Here is a 25,027-nt window from a genome sequence, read left to right as displayed (position 1 = left end):
ATATGGTATACTAAGATTGTACAACTATCATGGTAAAACCTTAATATGGTATACTAAGTCTATGGTAAAAACTTTTATGAGGAGAACCTCGAAAATACATATGAACATTTTTAATATAGTTTTACCTCATAGATAAAACTATTTTACCTATTGATTTGTTTTGCCTCTTTCTTTTGAGATAAATTACCAATTTGAAACTAAGTAGCAAAACAGGGTTGTAATTAAAAAGACATGTAGAAGATTTTTATTTTTATGAATAAGTGTGCTATAAATAATGTAAAAATGGAATTTCAATATAGTTTGCATTTTCAGAGCAAGTATTAAATAATTCCATGTAAAAAATCGGATTAAGTTACATAGAATTTTATTTATTATCATTGGCGTAATCATTACATGAACAAATATAGAAAAAATCGATACGAAGGAAAGTCGTACCAATTTTGTATTTTAAATTTGGGTTAAAATAAAAAGATTGCATCTGGCAATATTGCCATAGATAAGAATAGTATAGTCCTGCTGTAAACACTTAACGCTTAGTGGGCAACACAGCTTATTATCATTTCTCTTTTGAAAGCGGATCTCTTAGCGGTGTACATGTTAATTATTGTATCGTTAAAGTAAAAGTCGATCACTATAGATAAAACTTATATTTCATAGCAATCTTCTACAGTTTAGTTTATTTAACATGAGAGCAAAGGTATTTTTTCAATTTATTACAATTATCCCTTATTCCATTTGTTTCGAAATAAAGTAAGTACCACATTTTAACAATTGCATTTGTTTTATTACAGTGGCGTAAAAAGCGTATGCGGAGGCTAAAGCGTAAAAGGAGGAAGATGCGTGCGAGGTCCAAATAAAATGGTAAGTTTTTATTAACTTATTTAAATATTAATTTTCTTAGGTTACATTAAAATGTGCATCATATTGGTTTTACAATATTTCATTGGTGGGAATATGTAATACTGTGTTTCTCTAATATAGGTTTTCATCTAATTTAAAATTTTTATTAATATTAGTGCATAACTTTAGACACGTGTAAATAATCCCATAATATTATACACGTGTAAATAATCACTTAATATTCAATAATACCAAATATTCCAGTATAACCATTAGTTAAAATGTTAACATACATATCTGTCACCCCTGTTTCCTATTAGGGTAAATAGAAACAATTATGTGTAATTATCAGTCGGGAAGCTCATTGATAAGTAGTGTAAAGTGGAGAGATCTGGGGTTTTGATGTCTTAAGACCTTTTACAATGCATATTGTGCACTCAGGCATTTAGAACTCTCGGATTTGTATTCCAACAAGCACAACAGCTAAATTGTATACAAGCTATTAAAATGCTATATAATGCTTTTGTTCCTAGTAAATTCAAAAGTAATGCAATTATTTGAAATCCACATGTGTCTAAATTTCTATAGGTGATTGTTACCACTTTCCATTAGTTGGGCCGTCAGCTTGTTTGCCATTCTAAATTGCATCATATATATACTTATAGTAGAAAAATCCAAAACTAATTTGGAAGGAGCTTATACATAAAACAGTATGGTTTTAAGGTGTCTTATTCTCATATATATCTGAGTATGTTTTTATTGGGTATGGTGGGCTATAATACACTTGAATTGAGACTGAAATTAAATTTAATTGATTATGTGTTAAATTTTGTTGTTGGATGACCATGAAGTGTTTGTATTCAGAGATTTAAAATCTAATGTTATTTCTATTATTGTAAAATGTGTTATTGTACTGATGCTTTCCTATGTGAGGGTATTGGGAGACAAGCTCACCCATAAATAAAAAATGTTAGGTATTTACTTTCATTAAGTATTAGCTAGTTTACAAAATATTTTAAGACGGCCCATTCACAGTCAGTCTTTACTAACATTTTTAAATATTAGAGATTATAAGAGATTGCTTTATACTTGGATTCTCTTCTCAAATTTAAACTTAAGGGATTGTTATCATATCCCACAGGCCTAGTTATTACTTTTAAAATTTTGAGTTTTAATATTAGAAGTGGTTTTGTTACTTACTAGCATTAATTTTAATATGAAAGAAAACAAGACATTAATAACAATTTTCTACATGCCTAAGCAACATGTCAATAGTATTTAACTTGACATTCTATATATTAGAAGAAACTAGTTCTAGTGGAGTAATGGTTTATAAATCCTATTAATGTTTATTTCATATTTTCCTTCACACATATTTGTAACCGATAACCCTCTTGAGTTAATATCTATATTGATATTAAATCTTTACAAAAGTAAATACATTAACTAAAATTAGGTTAAAAAAAAAAACTTTGTAGCAATACTAATTACTTTGAAACTGAACCAATTCAAATAATTACTTTAGGGCCAATTTGTTAGTAAATACAAAGATAAAAGATATCCTGTCACATAAAAAAATAATTTCTAAATTCGTTTACAACTGATGGAATTATGAGTTAACAAAGTTAAAAAAGGACAAACAAATTAAGAACCTTCTCTTTGAAGTCTGTTGAAAACCCACAAACTTAAATACTTTTATAGATTTTTGTTACTGTTAATGATTTAGTTAAAAAGATAAGACTGCATTATGTGTGTTTCATCAGTTAAAATAGGATAACTTGTTTTTTTATTTTCTAACTTTTGTTATAATATTTACTCTTCAATCAAATTGGTTTTTGTTTCATACTTCAGATTATATTAGCTATCTTTATTTATTTATTTTTTTTATAAGTGGGTGACTTATAATCTATTATTATCTATTTTGATTAATCCTGCAAGAGGTTTATTAATACAACATGTTTCATATTGTCTAGCCATTAAATAAAAAATACTCCCGCTTTTATTATGACAAACTTTGTAACATACTATTTGAACTCTGTCCAGAAAACCCATACCTAGTTATGGTTTCCTAAATTCAAATAAATACCAATTTTATTATCTCTATCTTGATAATACTCTGAGATTTCATCATTTTGAAATCTATACATTATTTACAAACATACTCTTGAATTATAGACCACTATATCTGTAAACCATTTAAATAGTACTAAGTTAAGGACTTATTTTCGGATAGATAAGTATTAACTTATCTAGGTACTTAACTTTCTATTAATAGAAAGAATTTGGAATAATAACTTTTTGACTTGATGCAGTCTACCGCTGTCAGTAGCAGAAAATTATTTACAGACTAATAGGTACTTCTCCAATATAGTTAGTTATGTTTTGCATTCACTCCTATTGTTGCTATATTGTATTACTTTATTAGTACTAATATTATATTATAAGTATGTTGATTGTCATGATGGATCAACTGTATTATTAAACTGCTAGTTTTCACTCGCAACCTTGTCTACATAACCGGGAGATATTCACTAACCGGAATAAAAAAAATAGTCTATAGCCTTCTCCATCCTTCATAAGTTATACATGTATTAACCAAATGTAATAGTAATTGGATTAATCGTTAAAAGATGCTAATAAAATAACAAACAAACTCACATTTATAATATTAATAAGGTTTTGCCATTCTGCCGTCATCGCACAAGTTCTTGGTAATGCTATTTTTTCAGTGTTGTGTGTAAAAATTTATCCTTAGAAGAAATTGAATAGAGATATTGTTCGACAAAAATAAAATTGTCGAGGAGAATTTTGAACAATTTATTTTAAATTTACCATTTATAAATGGTATATGCACTGCTATTAGATATAAATGCAAAAGTTTATGGTTTGAGGTTTAGATGGGTAGCTGTATCTTAATCTTTACGCAAAAATCTACTAAATCGATGTGAATGAAATTGATACACTACTGATAGGTATCCTAGCTTAACATATGATACCTTACGGATTGTAAAATTTGTGATAGCAGTAAAAATAAAGGATATTGTATCTTCGGAGGAAGTAGTGTTGAAGATTTTTGAGCACTAAAAAATTGTATCTAGCAACGCTGCTTCAACCGCTTCCATTAGGTATTTTACTAATTAAACTAGCAAACGCTGTTTTGCCACCTACCGAATGAAACCTGGACCTGGATTTTTATATATTAGGAAGGTTCCCTCTGAGGCAGTCGTCTTCCCATTATGGGAATCACGTAAAGAATTGGAGGGAAAAATAAATAGCCATCTCCACCCTTACGATATACAATAAAATATCTGAAGGACTATTATATGGCGAACATTAATACTTACAGACTTGTACAGTGCAATCAGTACTTTCTAGTCAAAAGATATTTCAAATTTGTTTCTTTTATTGTTTCAGGTACATGGTGGGTGTAATAAGATGAATGTCTCTTACTTCTGCTTATGTACAAAATAAAAAAATTAAAAACCTCATTTTTGTTTCTTTTTACTGATGTATCATTATTCTGTGTCCATCCTATTATAATGTGAGCAGAGCTTCAACTATGTTTTAAAGACATGCCTGAGAGTGTTTTTTTTAAAAGGTCTCTCCCTATCCTCCTTAAAATAATTTTTAATAAGCCAATTGCCATAGTGTTTACTAAGACGACGGGGAGATATAGGCATTGTTATTAATGTGGTCTAACGGCTTCATTGCTAGCAATATAGCCTATCATCTTGATTATCACGCGGCTAATCCTGGAAATGAATCGTGGTTAATTCTTGTCGAATTTAATAGTCTAGGCGGAGTTGCCATTTCATTTTCATCCATTTCAAGTGGGTGACGGTTCCCATTTCGGCTTGTTTGCCATTTTAAATTGCTAAAAAATTTATAGATTATTACTAAAAAAAAAATTATGACTCCCTATTACATTACATGAGAATCTCGGAGAGAATTTTTTTTATGCAAATTAGAATGGTAAACAAGGTGACGGCCCCCCCTGATGGAAAGTGATAACCGTCGCCTATAAACATGAGCAGTGCCATAGAAGAAACGAAGTATACTGTTTTGCCTATTATATCCCCATGCGTTTTCATTCCCGAAGACTTCGTTATTCCTCTATGTCCTGTGAATTCACTGCTATATCCCACCCTTCAAACCGAAACAGCCATGCAAACTGCTTCACAGTAGAAACACGAATGGTACAGAGATGCCCAAGCAAACACTTTTGTTAACAACTATATTATGACAATTTTTGTAATTTTTATGTGGTTTTAATAGAGTATCGAGTCTTAAAAACTGGTTCAACTTTTTTTCTTTATTAGAGTTGCACACACGACGTATCTATATTTATTTATATAAAAGTTTTTGCACACTAGATGAGCAAATATTGTAAATAAAAAAATAGAACTAGTAAAGGAATCGCTTATAACCAATAAACATATTTTTTTTATGGGTTAAAATTGTATGGTAACCCCGTCTGCGCTAACGGGATACGCTGACGGAGCACCAGTGAAGTGTGATCGATGAGAATGAAAACAGGCCAGTTAGCCTATCATGATGAATTCATTATAAAATCATATCATAACCATGATAGTTTCCAGGGAGAACTGCGAGGAGGTCGACCTGGTTGGGTACATTGCTAGCAATGGAACTTCTAGTCTCCATTATTAATAATCCCTTTCCCCCCCAATAAACATATTAAATTTTGAGGATAAATAAAATTATAAATATTCACATTTTTTTTAATAATTCGCGTCATTTTTTGATGTTGCAAGTATTCTTATAGAGGATATTCTTTCAATAAAAAAATATTTATATTGTACTATTTTTTACATAATATAACTTCAAAAAGGAGATTTTAAATTCGGCTATATATATTCTAACCAAAGGATCTTTGTTACTTGACCAATTGCTTTTCAAATCGATATCTAAACCCTCTATATATATTTCAAATATAATCGGGTGTTTAGGTTAGAAATTATTTTTTAGCGGTTATTTTGATTATTTCTAATAATCAAAATAACCGCTAATTTTATTTTCTTTATTATTTGATCGATTACATTCATAATTCCAGGTGTATTTATTACAATGGGTTAACTGATCTGCCTTTTCATTCTCCCTTACATCCTTCACTGGTGCTCTGCTAGAGTATACCGTTAACGCAGATGGCGCTACCATTCCATTATCATCTATTAAAAAAAAAAAAAGACTTAGGTACCTACTAGACTTTTTCTAAATTTAAACCATAAATAGGTTACAATTCATAATTACATTAATAATCAACTTCATACTGTCATTTACAACTTTAAATTTTTTTACTTTTATTGATATGTTTATATAAGTGAGTAAAACCATTGAGTATATACATACTTAAAATTTACAATTATTCATTACTATGGGTCGCATAGGTGTTATAAAATGGGAAAAAGCTATGCAATGTCGCCCTGTACATAATATTATCTCATCTGATTTTCCCAAATATAATCCTCAACCTTGGAAATTCATGGTATGATGTTGTGTTAACTTTTTAACATTTGTGTGTCTATTAAAAAAACTTTGGCCTGATCCAGCTTATTATATTTATTTATGTCCAGTCGATATGAATACTAGTTTTTATTCGTAACTTTATTCACGTGATCAGGATGTACTATTGATTGACTGGGATAAAAAGTAACCTATGTCTTTCTCCATTCCAAATACTAAGCGTATACATTTATTAAATAAATTTCATAACATTAAGCAATTTAGGCACCAAGAACTTATTACTACTTCAGTCTTATTTGTATATTTGTCGTGAAGTTTGTATATATATTTTTCGAATTAGAATGAGATACTAAGTGAATTTACAGAGCACGGAGGCATTATACCTTAGTCCTTAGTACACATGAAGGATACCAGGGCATCGTTGTGTATTCTGTGATATCCGTATGCCGTTCATGTCTAATTCTATAGATGACCGGCGGTTATACTATTTGCGAGTAAGCAGTTCTCTGGTTCTACCGGGGTAAACTGAGACACAGATTCTTATACTTAATACCTAGTACAATCGCCACTTTTGCACAAAACTGAATTGAGTCTACTAAAGTTAAATTGGCAAAGCCAATTTTAATTTTTAACTTATGCTATATAAATGTGACCTAACTTTATGGTGCAATAAACATTTATTACCATATATTTATATACTAAAATACATACATATATTTACATACTTACATCGCTGTATAGGTCTCGGCATAGAACAGGCCACCCCTTCCTTTTCCGTGGGTATCGTAAGAGACGAGTAAGAGAGATTTATAGTGGAGGGGTGGGCAGCAGCGTCCCTCTTAAAACATCACCAAACGTCAAACTACAGTCGTCAGCTATTCCAAATGATAAAAAGAGTAGAAAATAATATTTTTTTACATTTTATTCTAGTATAACAATATTTAATATTTATAAAATAGGAAGGAAAATCGCGAATCGAATGGCTGTTATCCTATGAGTATCAAAGAATGTGGATGGAGGAGAGAGAAGCGTGGAAAAAAAGAATGTACCCGGAAAATACCACAGTCAATGTAGATGTGGTGAAACGTTATGTATTAACTTTCAAAACTAATCATCAACCACCAAAACAGGAAAAAAAGAAACCGTTTAAAATTAAAAAGTAAGTTTTAAATATGTACCTAATTAAATAAATATATTTACATATAATGTAATGCCTGTAGAAATGTTGCGTTCGAGATACAATAAATCTGGCAAATTCCCAAAGCACCAAAATTGCTAGATTTGTCAATAAAGACACAGATAAGATTTTACATTGTACTACAGAATAAAATCAAAATCACATATTATCGAAATAATAATTTTTAAATAATTGTATGACAAGTTGCATTTAATAAAAGGGCTGTATCTTTACATATAAATAAATGTTCATGATTAGCATCCTTTGAAAGTAGTGTTTCATGAGTGAGATGTCGTGAAACTGAATAAATTCATATTTGGCATAAAATTACATGGAAATAAAAACTAAACATTTTGATATAAATATGACGGTTTAGCTGTTAAGTTAGTACCTATCTTATAGAACGGGAATTTAAAGTTTCTTTGAAAAATTTCTTTAGTTTCACAGACAGCACATTGACCAGACCAGACCAAAAAACAAAGCGGTAGGAACTATATCAAGTTTTAAATTATCGTCGCACAATGCTAAGATTTGAAAATGTAAAGATAAATTTTTGATATCTAGCATTCCTGAACAATGTCTTGCACAAGACATGGATCACCCCTTTTGTTATCTCCTCCAATATACTTTGCAGGATGACTAAAAAGTGGAATACTACGGTATAATATATAATAGGTGGTGGTATGAAATGGAAACATGTATACTACATTGCTATTTATAAGTTTTCATTCTATTACTTTCAGATTTCAAGGAGTAGGAAGCAAGACTGACAATAAACGGCCTCCAAATGACAAAGCAATAAATTTTGAAAAAGAAAAGCATAATTAATAACCATAAATATTGATAAAGATCCAATCAATGCTCTTACATTTTATTGTGTCTAATATTGTTCCTGAATGATGTAAACTAAAAAAGAGGATGTGTGTTGGCAGGACTGGGTTATAATAGCAGTTTTATAAAGGAATTATAATACGATTCATTACGTACACCAAATCGAGTTTAAAAAGCATCCCACGCTCACCGAGGACAATGGAACACCAGTAACAGAATTAAAAAAAATTTTGAAAGAGCTTGTAAATATATCTATTTGAATAAAGATTATTTCTATTCTATGGTAGATGCCATGAAGTTTCTTAATTAAAATGAGTTATGGAAAATAAATTTTATGATTCGTGTAAGGCAGCCATTTTAATCTCTCGTGGTTACACTATTTCCGTAATATCAGTATAATACATACAATATAAACCATAAATCTATGAAATTTAGTTTACGACCAAAGAAGGAAGTCCGGTTTGAGATATGACCCAAATATTTATAAGTATAGAGTTTATAAATTTTAACAACTTTTTACGACTATCTTAAATCAATGGATTTCTGACTGTTATATTTCTTTTGTTCCAAAGGCATATCTAAAATTAAAGAGACTTGTCCTATGTGCATAAAATCTCGGTCATCTCTGTGTAAGCTTTAAATAAAAAAAATCTGCTATACATATACGTACCTAGGCCAGCCATGTGTTAGAAATAAATATGCATTATTTTATGAAGTAATGTAATATTACTAAAATTTATACCTACATATTTATTAAAGTCTCACAAAAATATAAAAAAATATTCTATTCAAAATGGCTACCTTTGGCTTTTATACAGGCCTTTAATCTGTCTGACCACGAATCTATGGATTTACGCACTGTTTCCAAGGGAAATTTCGCCATAGCTTACTCCAAAGATTTTTTAAGTTTCTGTGCCTTTCACCTGCGTATCGTGACAATGTTTTGATCGATCCACTCTAATTGTAAAGATTGTTTCAGGGCATGTCCTGTATATCGACGATAAGCACCGAGCTTCAGGTCTTGTTTTATAATACGCGACAGAGTCCTAGCGGGACGATATTATATCGTCACCTTTATGGCAAATTTACGAATCTGCAGTTTCTTTAAATTTGACATTTCTTTAAAAATCTACATTTTGCGTCGTACTACTTATTGTGGCTTATTTTCCAATTTTCTATCTCTAACGGTTAAAGAAATCGAATAGCTCGAATCTCCATATTTTTGTGATATACCCAAAGTAAACTTAGCATATTTTTATAATATTTTCTATAATAAACACTTTAATTTGAAAATTCCAATAATTATTTTATCAATTTTTCAATCCTAATTTAGTTATTTTACATGAATGTTGTTATTTAAACTGAAGTTTACTCCAAAACACGTGATTTATACATTGGTATATTTACGAAAGTGGCACTTTCGTTAGTTTGCCAGATATTAAAATAAATTATTTTCTTTGGCAACTTACGAAACCGCCACTTTCGTAGATTTGCTGTTGTATAACTCAATACCTAGGAACTCTCATGTTGTGAGGTGCAAAGGTGCAAAAAAATGAGGTGCAAAGTAACGAATATGCATTTATTTCTGATACTTGTAATATAATAATAATTAATTAAGCGCATTCAATAAAAAACAGAATTTTAAAACTAAAATGTTAGCATGATCTTCTACAGTAGTCTTCTGTCAAAAGTTATTTGCATTGTAATGTTTCAAAACGTTCCCCTGTAAAATGTATCTTTTTCAGTTTCGTAAGTTTACCATAAAGGTGACGATATCTCCGATATTTCTGGTCTTCGACAGAGGAAGTATTGTATCTGTTAGCTATACTACGATATACGAACATATGGCTAAAACCAAGCTTTTGAAGTGTCTGGAATATGGCCGACTACTGCATACGCACTTTGTGCAAGGCGATCACTGCAATACTATTTTCTTTAACAACCCATTCCATATTGTAATTTGATAATGAAAACGAAAAAATATGTAAAATGGCGCGAAATCGAAAAAAAAAATTTAAAATAATAAACGTTCCAAATTCAAAATAATTAAAAAGTTGGAAAAAAGAAGTTTTAGAGTATTTATGACCAGACTAGTTACATAAAAAAACCATGTTTCTGTTCTTATAAAAAAATTTTAAAGAAAAATCGGTATAAATGATCAATGTAACAGATTTCTTAATGATAGAGAAACTGCTTAGAATAAAACTTATAAGATTTAAACTGAAGATTAGGTACCTGGAACGGATTTATGAGCATAAAACAAACTACGACCATTAGACTGTAAATTTTATTGGTTTACCGATTATAACAGACCTACTACCAATGTTTTACTAAAATTATGTTTAAAAGAGAAATATTTTATTTACTTGTAGGTACTTATTTTGTAGATTTATCAAGTACAAATATTTGTTGTGTCCCAAACATGTTTTTGGCAAGTAATTGAATTTATTCGGCAATAAATCCTGTCGACTATAATTAAGTACCAACATCAAAATCGGGTCGATAATTCTACATTTGGTGATTGCTATTGTCATAAAAGGTTATAATTCTATTACATAAAATAATTCACCGAAACAGTTGAAAGAATGGTTCATGTAAAATATTGTACATAATACTCCACCATTGAAGATTATTAGAGTGTCGACTTCAATGGAATGAAATACTGCAGCGTGAGTGGTATTGTGCGATAATTGCATTGCAATTTCACATTAATACATAATACACTATAATATAGCAGATAAATCTGCATGGTGTTGTACGTTTTTATAAAAGTTTTACACGCGTTATTAAAAACGAAATTCAATCACATGTTTTTTATTAATCTATATTATACATTTTTAATTGTTCAAACACGCTCGTTTACACTGCTGATATATGACATAACAATACAAGGCCCTTTGCCTTTACTTTCCTTAGCAAAATAATAATTATATGTCCACTCACCACACTTGAGAGGATAGTGAAAAAAATAAAGTTACTTAACCAAATCAGTCAACGTTATAATTATCACTAAGTAAGTTTTATAATGATGTATAACGTTTGTTATTTCTGGGATAATGGTAATTTAAACTGTAGTAATATTTAGGATAATTAAAAAGTAAGCCATCCAATTCATGATAGATTGGAGAAATAATTATATATGTATATATTATAATCTATATACATAGGTTATATATAACATGGATAGTTTATTTCAATATAATCTAATAGAAAGGTAAATGTATTATTTAAGCAGAGAGAATCTAGTGACATCTATGATAGTAAATATTGATCAAAAATTAATTCATTGAATGTTAGGATTTGTTTCATGGAATGAATTATATACATTACCGATTACCTACTCTGTTTCAAATTTAACATGGTTGTCAATATGGTCATACACAACAATAACCTTTTTGCATTTATTTCATATTTTAAATTTACGACGATTTAAAGTAGAAATAAATATAAATAATCGTAAATTTGAGAAATGAAATAAATACAAAATATAATTTCGTTAAATAAATTTCGATTTAATATTTGATTACTAAAATTTTGATTAAACTGAACGATATTTGTCGTGTAGCATTTCACGAACAATGAGGGCCATAAACTAGTTTTTTAATTTTACAACTAATTACAATTTTTCTAGTACAATTTAAATAAATCTATATTGTTAAAAGGAGTGGTAAATAATTCTATAGAGGGAATATTTTTATAATGTTAACAAGGTTCCTTTTCCTTTACCTTGCTATTAGAATCTATTATTTTATTGGCAATAATAAAGTGAATGACAGAATTTTATATTCACATAATATTATAATATTGCATGAATATGTTTTTGCTCATGGAATGACAATTAAGAACAAATTATTTTGTAAAAACTGTTAATTGCAAAAAATAAGTTTTTGTTTTTATTAATTATAAAGTTTTTAACCAAATTGAAAGCTGAATCCTGTTCCAGGGAATCCACCAGTCGAATCAAAATTAAAATGTTGTCCACCGCGATTGAAAAATGTCTGAAATACCACATTAGGGTCGATATCTGAAAAAAATAAAATTGTTAACAATAGTCTGATTATATAAACAAAATTAAATTGGAAAGTAAAAAAAAACAAATGAAAATGTTATAATATGCTAAATGATGCTCGTGTGTGCAGGTACAATACAGTAAATATAATCTGTAGTACAATATCAAAAATGTTATCATACCAGCCATTCCCGAGCCTTCGTCGTCGAGGTCTTGTCCGTGGTCGTAGCGGGCGCGCTTCTTGGGGTCGCTGAGGACGCCGTAAGCCTCGCCCACCTCCTTGAAGCGGCGCTCTTGTTCGCGCCGCTCGATATCTGGCGCGCCCGCGTGACGATCCGGGTGATGTACAAGCGCGCGCTTCCTGCAATCACATACACAACACTAACGAGATACTATTCTTAATCTATGGACAGCCAATTTTAAATGGACACACATTATAGTTTGATACTGGTAATTTAAATATAAGCATTTACTAATAAATTAATTATATACCACTCAAATCAATCAAACATTTTGGGTTAGTGGCAATTTATAAAATAATAATTTACCTGTAAGCCTTCTTAATATCGTCTTCGGACGCCGACTTATCTACTCCTAAGATCTTATAATAATCTTTGCGTTTGGACTTCTTCAGTGCAATTTTGGCTTCATGCAAAAATTGCTTATTTTCTTTGCTTTTATCTATTTTGTACAGTCTTTCGTAATCTTTCACTGCATCTTCATAATCGCCGAGTTCAGTGTAACATTTCGCGCGTCGCAGTAATGCCTTTACATAATTCTCGTCGAGATTTAGCGCCGCTGTACAGGCCTCTGCAGCTTCTTTCGTTTGGTTAAGTTTAGCGCAAACTGTTGCCTTATTAAAATACAACTTAGCATTGACTGCTCTATTGTTCTTATCTATATTCAATGCTTCGTTGTATAAGTTAAGAGCTTGTTGCCATCGTCCCATTTTAAAAGCTTCATTGCCTGTAGTGGATCATCGACAATTTATTATTTTCTTTATACTTCATTTTTTATGAGAGTGACAATTAAACATGTTATGGTCAGTGATGGTAAACAATCACTATAGTATGATAGTACATATGCACTTACAATACCAATGGTATATTTCGCGCAATTCTGACTCTCATTACCAAAATCTTTAATCATAATCACAATACCCAATAATTACACTGTTTCCAATCAACCCCAATCAAACCGAAACAGCATGCAAATGCAAGTAAGCTGCTTGACGGCAGAAATAGGTGAAAGATTTAGCCATGCCAGTGATTCTGTATAAAATTTTCATCTAATAGATTTGGGTATAAATTAGTGTAAAAATTGACATTGATGTAGAAAATGAATTAATGTTCATATTTATTCAACGACTATTGGACATGACAAATATGGTTATCTTTCCAAATGTTCTCAACTGTATATGATCTGGTTGAATAATAATAGGCTATTGCCCCTATACACAATAGGGGCCACAGACAGCTCTTTATGTCGAGATTATTTTGACGCCGAAGAAACGGCTGCTCATATATTTCTGGAATGAGTAGCTGTGGCCTTTCAACATTCACAAAACCTCGGAATAGTGAAGTCGCTCCATGAGGCTTGTGAAGATCCCAGGAAGCTTCTTTGCTTGTGGGCGGAGCTTAGCTGGCTATACTAGCCACGATTCATATGTAGAATGGCCCAAATTTGAGGCTTAATGTGGAGAAAAGAGTCTAATTTACATTATATTACATTACCGATTGAAATTAAAACAAAACTTTTGTAATTGTCTTAAGACTTATTTAAATTGTTAAATGAATACTCTCAGTTTTTATAAGCACGAAACTGTGGGCTCTAAACTATGATCAGTTATATATGTTATAACGAGCCTATTTATAATTTTACATTATTTTGTATAAATGTAAATTCAATATGAATGTAAATTGTTTTAATTATAAAAAATAACTAAAATTAGTACAAGATTGGTTAACATCATGCGTTATCTTACCTTCTTCTTTCTTTTGTTTCAGTAATTTAGCCCTTTTGTATGTTTCCATTGCTTTTTTATGATCTGGAGCTAGTCGCAAAACTTGCTGGAAGTGTTTGAATGCCTGCTCATCTTTGTCCTATAATAAATTGAGAATAAAAAATTATAAGTTCTAATGTGTGTAGTAACAAGTAGAGTTATTAGGATTATTTAAGATAGTATTCATTAAGATCTATTCTGAACGACATATTAAGAGAATGTGAACTTTGAGGATATTTTAAAAATTCTATTAATGAAAGGCCTTCATTTGTCAAATGAACAACTACAGTTGTTTACAATGAAATAGAGGAAAACTTTACAATCTATGTCTAGAAATGTGTTTAATTTCATAGGTATAAATAAAAAAATATTTCTGCATTGTGTACAAATTATGAAAATTAAATAAAAAAATATATAATAAAAATATACCTCAAAATAAAGGCACAGTCCTCGCACATATATGGCTTCAGCATCTAAGCTATCAAATCGTAAAGAATCATTGGCAATTTCTTGAGCTTCCTGACAACGCCCAAGCATCGCCAAACATTCGGCTTTTGTGAGCTTCGCCCTGGAACAATACCATCAATCACGTGAACTTAATGAACAAATAAACTTCGAAAATGCTAACAATAGACAATGAGTGTCGCCTTGAGTTGAAACTGTAATAAATAACCACTTATATTTGTGTATTGAGTATATATATGTATATTAATATCAGTTGCTACAGCACAATGATTATTCAGCAAAGGAAGTAATTTATTTAAATCTTCAAAATGCATGTGTTTCTGTATTCTAATTTATTTGAGAAATATTTACTAGGTTATATATTATATGCAAATTCACTAATCATTATCACTTACTGAGAAATTAAATAAAAACTCAAACAAAATATTTCTTGATTTAATAATTAAGTGTTTTAGCATACTTTTTTCATTATTATTGAAATAAATTGTAAGGAAAAAGTTATTATTTATCTGTAGTCTATTTACTACTTACTTAGTACAAGAAGGGCTGTAGTCTAGACAACGATCCATGCAGAACACAACACGACGATAATCACAAGCCTCCATTGCGCGCTGTGCATCTTCATGCAATCTCCTCAGTGACTCCAGGGCACGACGCTCGCTTGTTGCGCAGTCTGCGCCGCCTAATTCTTTTGCTCTATTAACAGCCTGCTCTCCACCAGACATATCACCTTCAAATATGGATAGGCATACAGAATTACATAATCCAATAAATGTTGATGATGTAAGGTCTTTTATTAATATATATACTAAAGATTGAAAAAGAAATATTGTGTTGGTTTTTTTAAGAGGATATGTGAAAGAAAAATTGCGAGAGTTTTATTGAGCAAACGGGTGGACTAAATGACATATCAGATGCCACATTAAAATTAGATTGAGAAAATTTCCATATGACCAGTACAATAAGAATAAGGGAATCCCCATTAAAAGAAACGCATAAATTGTTATCATCTGTAGTGTGACAGTTTTTAGTATATTCAGTACCAAATAGGTATACACCTATCCCCCGATTTACACGGTACTTGTTTTACACGTTTTCGCTTTTACACGGTTTTCCAAATAAGTTTTTTTTTTGTTTTTATCGCACTCTACTAAATGCTACTGTGTTTGAACACGTGCGCTGTGTACACATCTCACGGGGAATCCCGAGCTTATGTGCTGACTTGCTGCACATGCACACTGTGTCTGTATTTCTTCGCATAAAATTAAAGTTTTATCTACGGAAAATTGTATTTGAGTGAAAGTTTCACAGTGTCAGAAAGATTTAATTTTTCATATTCATAAATTACAAGTGAGTGCATAATTAAGATTTTTATAAATTAACATAAATAAAAAAAAAAAATTATAGGCTTATAATGTCGAAAGAAGTTAAAAGAAAAGTTATTTCTTTAGAAACTAAAATCGAAATTTTGGATCGCTTACGAAAGGGAGATAGAGTAGTAGATGTTGCAAAATCATATAACATGAACAAAGCTACAATAAGAACTATTAGAACAAATGAAAATTTTTATTTTTATTTCTGTGTACACCTAAAAATATTGAAAAAATCACAACTGTTAAATAGTAAAATTATGCATTTTCTGCAAGCTTTTCGATTTACACGGTTTTGACTTGAAAATTTTTAATTTTCGATTTACACGTTTTTCTCAGGAACGTATCTACCATGTAAATCGGTGTAAATAGGTGTAATTTGGGCTCCATGAAGCAGTTGTGTTTGCATAGCTGTTTTGGTTTGATGGGTACGATATGGCGTGAATTTACAGGATACACACAAATAACACCCGAGTCCTCAGGAATGGCAACGCATGGGAGCTATCATGGGTGAAACAGTATACTGTTGTCTATGGTACTGCTCATGTCTATAGGCGACAGTTACCACTTTTTATCAGGTGGGCCATCAGGTTGTTTGCTATTCTAAATTGCATAAAAAAATGTCAGAAACTTTTGTTAAGAAAATCTTTTATATCATAAAAATTGTATTCTTTTAGCCAATTATATAATCTCTTTCCAAATAAATTGATATTGAAATATAAATAAATCAGTTGTTTCCAATTATATTAGCCCATTTTATTACTAAAAAAATCATAATAATCTACAAATTAATAAAAAAAAAAAAAAATATCCTCCCTATGTCCATTTTACAATTCTAGCTTATATCCTTCCTCAGGGTTATATGTATTTTCTATAATCATAATATTATTATCAATGACCATCTGACTAGATCACATAGGAAGTAGTTACCCACTTTGATTCCTAGTCATGTTGGTGGTGGTATGATCGAAGGTAACTAATCTATATAAATAAAATTTAATTAATGAATGTGTTGCTAAGCACAATATAGTAACACATTTAGCAATTCATTTTTATTAACTGGCTGGACCAATTTAGATAATTATTTTAAATGTATGAAAAGGAAAATTGGTAAAATTTCCTGAAACAAGAAACCCTATTTTATTACTACAGTTGCTATGCTACATCTAACTGCCAATTCAAACATTCTAGACAGACTGCAACATTAAAATAGTTTTGACACATTGAGATCTGTCAGGTTAGCAAAAGTCCATAATAAACCAACTTCATCACTACATATATATGAATTATTTATGCATTTATAATAAACTAGCTACTCATCCCGGCGGCATAGTACATAGGGGTACTAATGAAGAAAATTATACCAATCTAACAATTTTGTTAATATTTTCAAGATCTTCATGTAGTATACAAAACTTTTTACAAATACTCCTTCGTTTTTCTATCACTGACTTAAGATTCTAGCTATTAATGTCTATCATAATACCAATGTATCTTTATTTTTAGTTGACTTAAACAAATATTTCCCTATGGTCTATATCATTTTGTATCGCTCCACATGAAGTTTTCTGTCATGCTTACACATTCACTTTTATATAGAAATTTTATAACTAAAATTTTTGACTTTTCCTTGCAAATTTTTTAAACACTTAGTTACACAAAAACCTTGTTCTCACAATAACAAACACAAAGAAGAATTAGCTAAATAGGTGTAGCCATTCTGAAGTGATGCGCTTACATACATTCGACAGTTCATGTTTATTTATATAGAAGATGGACCTAGGTTTAAGTATATATAATGAAATGCATATGCATTTCAACAAAAAACAAAAATAAAACATAATAAATACCTAAAGCAATACAGCATTTGGCTATACGAATATAGCCTTTAGTGAATGTTGAATCCAAAGAAACAGCTTTCTGAGCATCATCTAAGGCCTTCTTATACATGCCCAGCATCATGTAACAAGCAGACCTGTTTCCATAATAGGCAGCACTGTCAGGGCATAATTTTATTGCTTCATCATACATGGCCAGTGCACCTTTGTAATTTTTAAATTTGTATAAATGATTACCACTTTCCTTCTTTTCTTCAGCCAACCTAATGAAAAAATTATAATTAAAGTTTGAATTTAAAATTCATCTGAAAAGTAAATTGTATTTATTATTTCCATAAAACTCAGAACAGATTAGCTACAAGTACATTAAGCAGATCAGTTCCTTCACAAGAATTTAATGACACTGGTACTCTACCAGTGTAAACCAGTACAGGTGGCAAAACCCCTTAGAACTCATTGTCACATTAGAAGATTTTGTAGTCACACACAAGCTTAAAAATGTATATAAAAAATATAAAAAATGTTAAAATAAATATGTCAATTATAGTTAATTTTTTCATTGTAATACATAGACACTAGTTTTATAAAATATTTTATAAAATATCTAGATGAATAAAAATACAAGACATTTTTATATATAAAAAAAATTATAAAATATTTAAGCAGATTTTAAATGTAAATTTAACAGATTCATTATAATTTTATTTATTTGTACTTTATGATCAATTTTGGTTATCAGTCAAAAATATTTACAGTATAGGTACCTTCTTATAAGCATACCACATTAAATGCAGGCTAATGTAGGTACCCTACCCTACCTACTACAAGTGGGTCAAATGTCAAGGTACTGAGATTTTCCATTCAACCAAAAGGTGAAAATAATACAAACAAAAATATTAAATATAAAAAAGATAAGCATAAATTAATCACAATGAGTTATATTTTAATGAAGATAAAGTAAGATACAATAAAAATTACTTAATGCATGTTTGATGATTATAGTAACCAATTTAATATTTACCTTTCAGGGCTTTTAGGAACCAAATCATCTATTGTTAAATCTAAATCCACTACATCAGACTCAGCCATTTTTGAGATTTAAATGTGTAATCAGGTAATTTTTAGTTAATTTTTAGAACAAATTGCCCCTTTATTTTGACGAATGGCTCACTGCGAGTTCACTTCACTACACAAAAGAACTAGTGTTGCTATCATAGATTATTATTTATACTGTACTATTAACCACTAGTAACTTTTCATTATCTAGGTAATTTTCAAATAAATTTGGATAAACTGTGACTATAAATGTGACTAAAACAAGTTGTAATTCAGAGATTGGATGCTATTTATATGATAATAGTTATTATCAATTTAATTTTCTGTAATACCTATTTATATAATTATATTCAATAGGTATTCTATTTCAATTTTTGATTAAATCTAAAAAATCTATATTCATAAAATTATTTGTCCTGGCTGACTATATAAATATATAGCTAAAAGTATTAATTAAATGTTTATTTTTTAATGTAAGTATTCGCCAAAGATAATTATATGTGTATGTTGTCTGCAAACATAATAAATAAGTACCATACTTGCAAAGTTGCCGAATAAATAATTATTCGGCAACTTTGCAATTAATAGATTATTATTGACTTTTGATTACAATACCATCGATTAATTCATAATAGGCATTTTATCTGTAAAGTGGAATATTTAAATTATTTCGTTTCAATTGAAATAATATTTATTTATTGAAGAATAATTATTCTGGGCGATAACTGTTAATAACTTTATAAAACAAAAATTTTGTACTTAACTTTTTTCGATCTCATTAAGTATTTGCAAATTGGATTGGGTTGGCACGTTTATTTTACTTCATTATCAATTTTTAAAATAGCTGATTAAGTTTACTAGTGATTATGAATTAATTTCATTATAAAGTAATCTCAAGTGCTCATAATACCATTTTTTAATAGAGAAACTATGTCTAAACATAAGTTGTAACTCTAAGGTTGTAATGTTCTCTTTTGTGTGTGGCTGACAATATCGCAGACAAAGATTTCAATTGTAATTCTTAGATCGCAAACCACATTGTTGTCGACCACATTGACGTTAGTTATGTCAGTTAAATTAATGTCAAAATGTTGTCGTTCTCTGGTTTTCTTTAACGTCGATGTTATTAAAGAGTACTTTTAAAAGTATAGGTTTCTATATAATATCTTAATATTTAAATAGATTTACATAAAATTATTTATCAGACGATGTTAAAATGGAGGATAAAGTTTTATCAGTGAGCGATGTACTGCATGGTAATGGTGATATTGAGTGGCAACCACTAGCTCTCACTTTGGTTGAATATCCAAAAGGTATTAATTGATTTCTGCTTTTACTATTTATTTTAAAAAGTGTTATGATTATTCCTTCAGCAAATAATAATATCATATAATTACATTTAGTTAAAATTATAACATCTTTTCAGGTGATATACTAGGAAAATTCTTTGCTCTTATTAGCTTAGCTCCATTTGGAATTGGTGCTGGATTTGTTGCATTAATACTATTTCGACGAGATCTTCACACTGTGAGTAGTCTTTGATAATATACAATAAAATTATTATATTTTATTGTTACTGTATAAAAAATATATTTTTATTGTTGCAGATTGCATTCTTTTTTGGTACATTAGTCAATGAACTGTTGAATATTATTTTAAAACATATTATTTGTGAAGCTAGACCAATAGCAAGAGGGCATTTATATAATGAATATGGAATGCCATCATCTCATGCACAATTTGTTTGGTTTTTTAGTATTTATGTCTTATATTTTGTTTTGATCAGGTGAGCAAATATTTAAATTGCTAGATATAATCTTATCTAGCAGATAAATTAAAAAAGCTATGTTTCACAATTGTATTTTTTTATTTTAGATTACATCATATAAATAATAATAGTATAATATCTGCATTATGGCGAGTGGTGATTGTAGGAGGCTGTATTACTTTAGCTTTGTTAGTCAGCATTGGAAGAGTATATTTGCACTATCACACAACAGCTCAAGTCATTGTTGGTGGAATTGTTGGATTCTTATTTGCTACTCTGTGGTTTGCGTTGGTGCACAGAGTTTTCACACCAGTTTTTCCTCAGTTAGTGTCAATGTAAGTGATTATTTTATTTTAAAAACTAACAATTGTAAGTCCGTCATTAGAGAATCAATGTTATTACGAAGAACTGGTGTCTGAAGTTGGATAAACCTGTGTTACAGATTACCAGGTCCTCACCCTATGGTGTCGTGCCAACACTATTACACAATTTGTTCTGGTTATGAATCTAATAATAAGATTATACATTATATTATTAGATAATCTAATAATTAGAATCTAATACATAAGGTTATACATTTGGTATTTCTAACACACACATTTACATTATTTTAATAATATTTTCATACAGTAATAATTTTTTAATGTAACTTTTATGTAGGTTTCTGTGTTGTCATACAACAGACTCAGTAACCAAGTTTTAAGTGCAGTTTTACAATTGAAGTATGAATATGTGTATATATTTGAATATTATAAAGATTACTGCTGAGGAAACAGAAATTTTTTTGCAAAAGCATTGTTCTAAGGTGATGTTTTTTATATATACAAAAACATTGTATGTAATGTCTTTATTGCCATGTGTGTCCCGGTATAGAATAGGCCACCTCTTCCTTTCCTGTGGGTGTTGTAAGAGGGTGACTAAGGAGGGGGAGGGATGGGCAGCAGCATCCCTCTTAAAACATCTCTAAAAGCCTAACTATGGTTGCCAACCCACCAGCCAAGCGTGGCAACTATTGGCAAAACTCTATATGGGGAAGGCTTATGTCCAGCAGTAGACAGTTAATGGTTGAAATAATAATAATAAAAAAAAATCTTTATGTTTTTTAGAGATGTTAAAATCTGTGGGTATTTTTGATGCTGTTGTAAGTACAAAAGCATGTATAATAAAGTTATCATAGGCAATTTGGTTTCCAAGCTTAACTCAAATGAAAAATACCATCATAATACTTTAAATAATCCAACAAACATTTTATCCAAGTTATATCTTTTTTATCTTTAAAATCCTCAAACTGTTATAAACATTTAAAAAATTTTAGGCAGATGATTATAAATATATGTATATATATGTATATTTATGTATATTTTTTAAAGAGCCAAGCTTACAATGTAAGTAGAGTAAGTATGCATGCAATGCATAGTGATAAGCGAAAGCGCGGATGGGGTTACCATTCCATTTTCGTCCATTAAAAAAAACCTGCCTAAATTATTAAAAATTTACATAAATAGTATCTGCCTAATTTCAACATGTTATTCCAGGAAATTATTTGAAATGCTGATGATAAGGGACACTACTTTGATTCCGAACGTGTTATGGTTCGAGTACACGACATCGCGACAAGAAGCACGTGCACGCGGCCGCAAGCTGGCAGCGCTGAAGCCGACGCAATGACGTTGCGCCTTACGCGCGTCGGCTTCACTGCCGGCGCGCGGCTGACGTCTGCTGGCCGCCGCCGCACTGGCGCTGGCGCTTGTCGGCGGCGCGCTGCTTGCCGGCTCGGAGCCCGCGCGCTCCTTGCTCCCCTATTGACTCCGTGTTCTATTCGGAATGTAAGTGACTACTTGTTTCTCAACCGTATATTAGTGATTTGAGGTGTGTTCTGTTTAAAATATATTTTTATAGAACTGCTAGGGATAATTGTTTATTTAATCATTAAATAAATATAGTTTTTCTATATCTAATAAAATCGTGAAAGGGACTTAAACATGTAAATATATAATTATAATGCAATAATGATGTACCCAATGACCTCTAATGGTACCTACTGTATTAGTAATTTTAATATTGTTAAATGTCTGATTGCTTTTTGTACAATAAAGCACACCCCTAACTGAGTCTATGCTATTGTGTCAACCAAAAGTACCTTTCACAGTTCCTTGGTTGTGTTAAGTATAATTATAATTGAAAATAAATTATATGACATAAACATTACAGCAATACATAATAATTATATAATAATTTCAAAAATTTGTGTAAGTAACAATGTCATTAATTTATGTACCTAATTAAGCACCTATTAACTAAGATATAACAATATTCTAGAAAAATGAAACTCCTTCAAAAATAATGTGGCCAAATAAATTGATGCTTTAAAAATACCACTCAAGGTTATCCTAAATTTCTCTCTGGAGCAACCATAATTTCAGTGTGGCGTATAATTAATTACCTACTATTTTATCATTTTTAATATTGCCTTACTTATAAGGCGCAATACATATTGAAATTTATGTAGATGCTTATTTTTATAATAATAATAATTTAATTTTAGAATTCGTTGCATATAATCCTATCCAATTTGTCACTAAGACTACACGGAATCGATTGAATTGTAGAAAGAATTTATAAAGGTTTTCAAATCCCAGTTGAAATCGGATGACATTATTAGGTTCGGACAATGCGGATTACGCATGTGCATTTTTTTATTACCACTAGATAATTACGCAGCGCTATTTAATCCCAAACTAAGCAGAGCTTGTACTAATAAGCTCTAGACAAGTAAAGGTAATAATTATTTTTTATATAAATACACATTATACATAGAAAACACCAAGACCAGTACAAATAGTCATACAACATTTGAATGATTGCGGGTTGAGCCTTAATCTGGACCTCAATACAGAAAAATACAGAAATGAAAATATAGATTAATTAAAAAACTTATATAACTGATCGTACCACACAGAGAGTGAGTTTACAGATCATAGAATAAAACAAAGGAAATACAAAGCGACAGTAATGCCACCAACATATAATATACACACTTTGTTTGAGATGCGTTCTAGACTAGATATCAATATTTAAACGCTCTCACATATCTAGAAAGCAACTCAATTAAACAAAATAATACGGTTTTATTAATATATTAATATAAATTATGACCTATTGGTTATATAAAATAATAATTCTGATTAATATTTATTATATAAAATTTCTGAAACTTATCTACAAAAACAAAAATCTTTCTCTGTAACAATATGCATGCAGATTAATTATAATATAAGATAATATTTTACATTTATCTTATATTTTATGTTCAAACACAGTAATGCTTGAATATATATATATATATATATATGGGGATTTGATTCCATAGAATTTGATCGATAATAAAGTTATTAAGTATAAATAACATTGATAATAATAAAAAGACATACATAAAGGTTATTGAGGGTTGTAATACAATTAAAATAATTATATTATTTATGTTTTTGAACAAATAAATGTATTAAATGCTTATTCCAAAATTAACTTAGTTAAGGAAGATTAACAATTTAGTTGGTTTAATATCAATTACATGTCGCTTCATCATTTGCATGTGACAAATAATGACGCCAGAATGATACGATGCTTTTTGAAAATTCAACCACCAAAAATTAGTCAAAGGTCATTCACAGCCTTACATAACATGTTGAAGTTACTCATGAAAAACACACTATATACAAAAACCGAAAGAAAATTCATATATATTATATAAATCTATGGCAAACATTGAAAATATATAAGTACTCAGTGACACACTAGAAAAAACAATTACAAAAGCCTTAAACTAGATGGAAATATAAGAAACAACAACAAAAAACATTAAATTATTAGTGACAGTAACAGAACTCACAAATGCAAAAGTAACATCTAAAGATAAAAGAGAAGAGCTGAAGCTTGTAACTATTTACAAAAACTATTAGGACAATTATTAAAGATTATGATACTTATAGAAAAGAAGTGTCAATGTAACGCAATTCAATAAAAGCCCATAAAGAATTAGAAAGACTGAATACAGTGTATAAGTGATGGAAATGACAAAGTTAGAGACAGAAAAAATAGAATAAAATGTGCAACAGCATTCTATTCAAACCTATACAGAAAACCACTACAAGAAATACATAATGAGAAACAAGATAAAAGCAAGATCAAGC

At 29.9% G+C, this 25,027-nt stretch overlaps 3 protein-coding genes and 1 long non-coding RNA gene across 4 annotated transcripts; 3 read left to right on the top strand and 1 right to left on the bottom strand.

Moving 5' to 3' along the window:
- Nucleotides 1-535: 535 nt before the first annotated feature.
- On the top strand, nucleotides 536-4,328 carry LOC116412794 (uncharacterized). Its single transcript, XR_004223894.2, has 3 exons — nucleotides 536-697; nucleotides 792-861; nucleotides 4,255-4,328. It is a non-coding gene; the product is annotated as an uncharacterized LOC116412794 (long non-coding RNA).
- A 1,724-nt stretch (nucleotides 4,329-6,052) lies between these two features.
- Nucleotides 6,053-8,676, top strand: LOC113516946 (uncharacterized). The gene is made up of 3 exons (XM_026901454.3): nucleotides 6,053-6,343; nucleotides 7,281-7,480; nucleotides 8,242-8,676. The coding sequence occupies exons 1-3, from the start codon at nucleotides 6,233-6,235 to the stop codon at nucleotides 8,324-8,326; spliced, it is 396 nt and encodes a 131-aa protein (XP_026757255.2). The 5' UTR covers nucleotides 6,053-6,232; the 3' UTR covers nucleotides 8,327-8,676.
- Nucleotides 8,677-10,597: 1,921 nt separating this feature from the next.
- On the bottom strand, nucleotides 10,598-19,226 carry LOC113517066 (dnaJ homolog subfamily C member 7). The gene is made up of 8 exons (XM_026901606.3): nucleotides 19,035-19,226; nucleotides 18,026-18,276; nucleotides 15,337-15,535; nucleotides 14,770-14,908; nucleotides 14,323-14,440; nucleotides 12,887-13,304; nucleotides 12,521-12,699; nucleotides 10,598-12,353 (listed from the first exon to the last, which is right to left on the bottom strand). The coding sequence occupies exons 1-8, from the start codon at nucleotides 19,100-19,102 to the stop codon at nucleotides 12,241-12,243; spliced, it is 1,485 nt and encodes a 494-aa protein (XP_026757407.1). The 5' UTR covers nucleotides 19,103-19,226; the 3' UTR covers nucleotides 10,598-12,240.
- Nucleotides 19,227-20,052: 826 nt separating this feature from the next.
- Nucleotides 20,053-24,173, top strand: LOC113517067 (dolichyldiphosphatase 1-like). The gene is made up of 5 exons (XM_026901607.3): nucleotides 20,053-20,382; nucleotides 20,496-20,596; nucleotides 20,677-20,855; nucleotides 20,945-21,172; nucleotides 22,373-24,173. The coding sequence occupies exons 1-5, from the start codon at nucleotides 20,286-20,288 to the stop codon at nucleotides 22,503-22,505; spliced, it is 738 nt and encodes a 245-aa protein (XP_026757408.1). The 5' UTR covers nucleotides 20,053-20,285; the 3' UTR covers nucleotides 22,506-24,173.
- The last annotated feature ends 854 nt before the right edge of the window (nucleotides 24,174-25,027 follow it).

Source organism: Galleria mellonella, unplaced genomic scaffold (genome assembly GCF_026898425.1).
Source record: "Galleria mellonella isolate WM207_F2 unplaced genomic scaffold, CSIRO_AGI_GalMel_v1 utg72, whole genome shotgun sequence".
NCBI lineage: Eukaryota > Metazoa > Arthropoda > Insecta > Lepidoptera > Pyralidae > Galleria > Galleria mellonella.
This window is presented reverse-complemented; position numbering and strand designations above follow the sequence as displayed.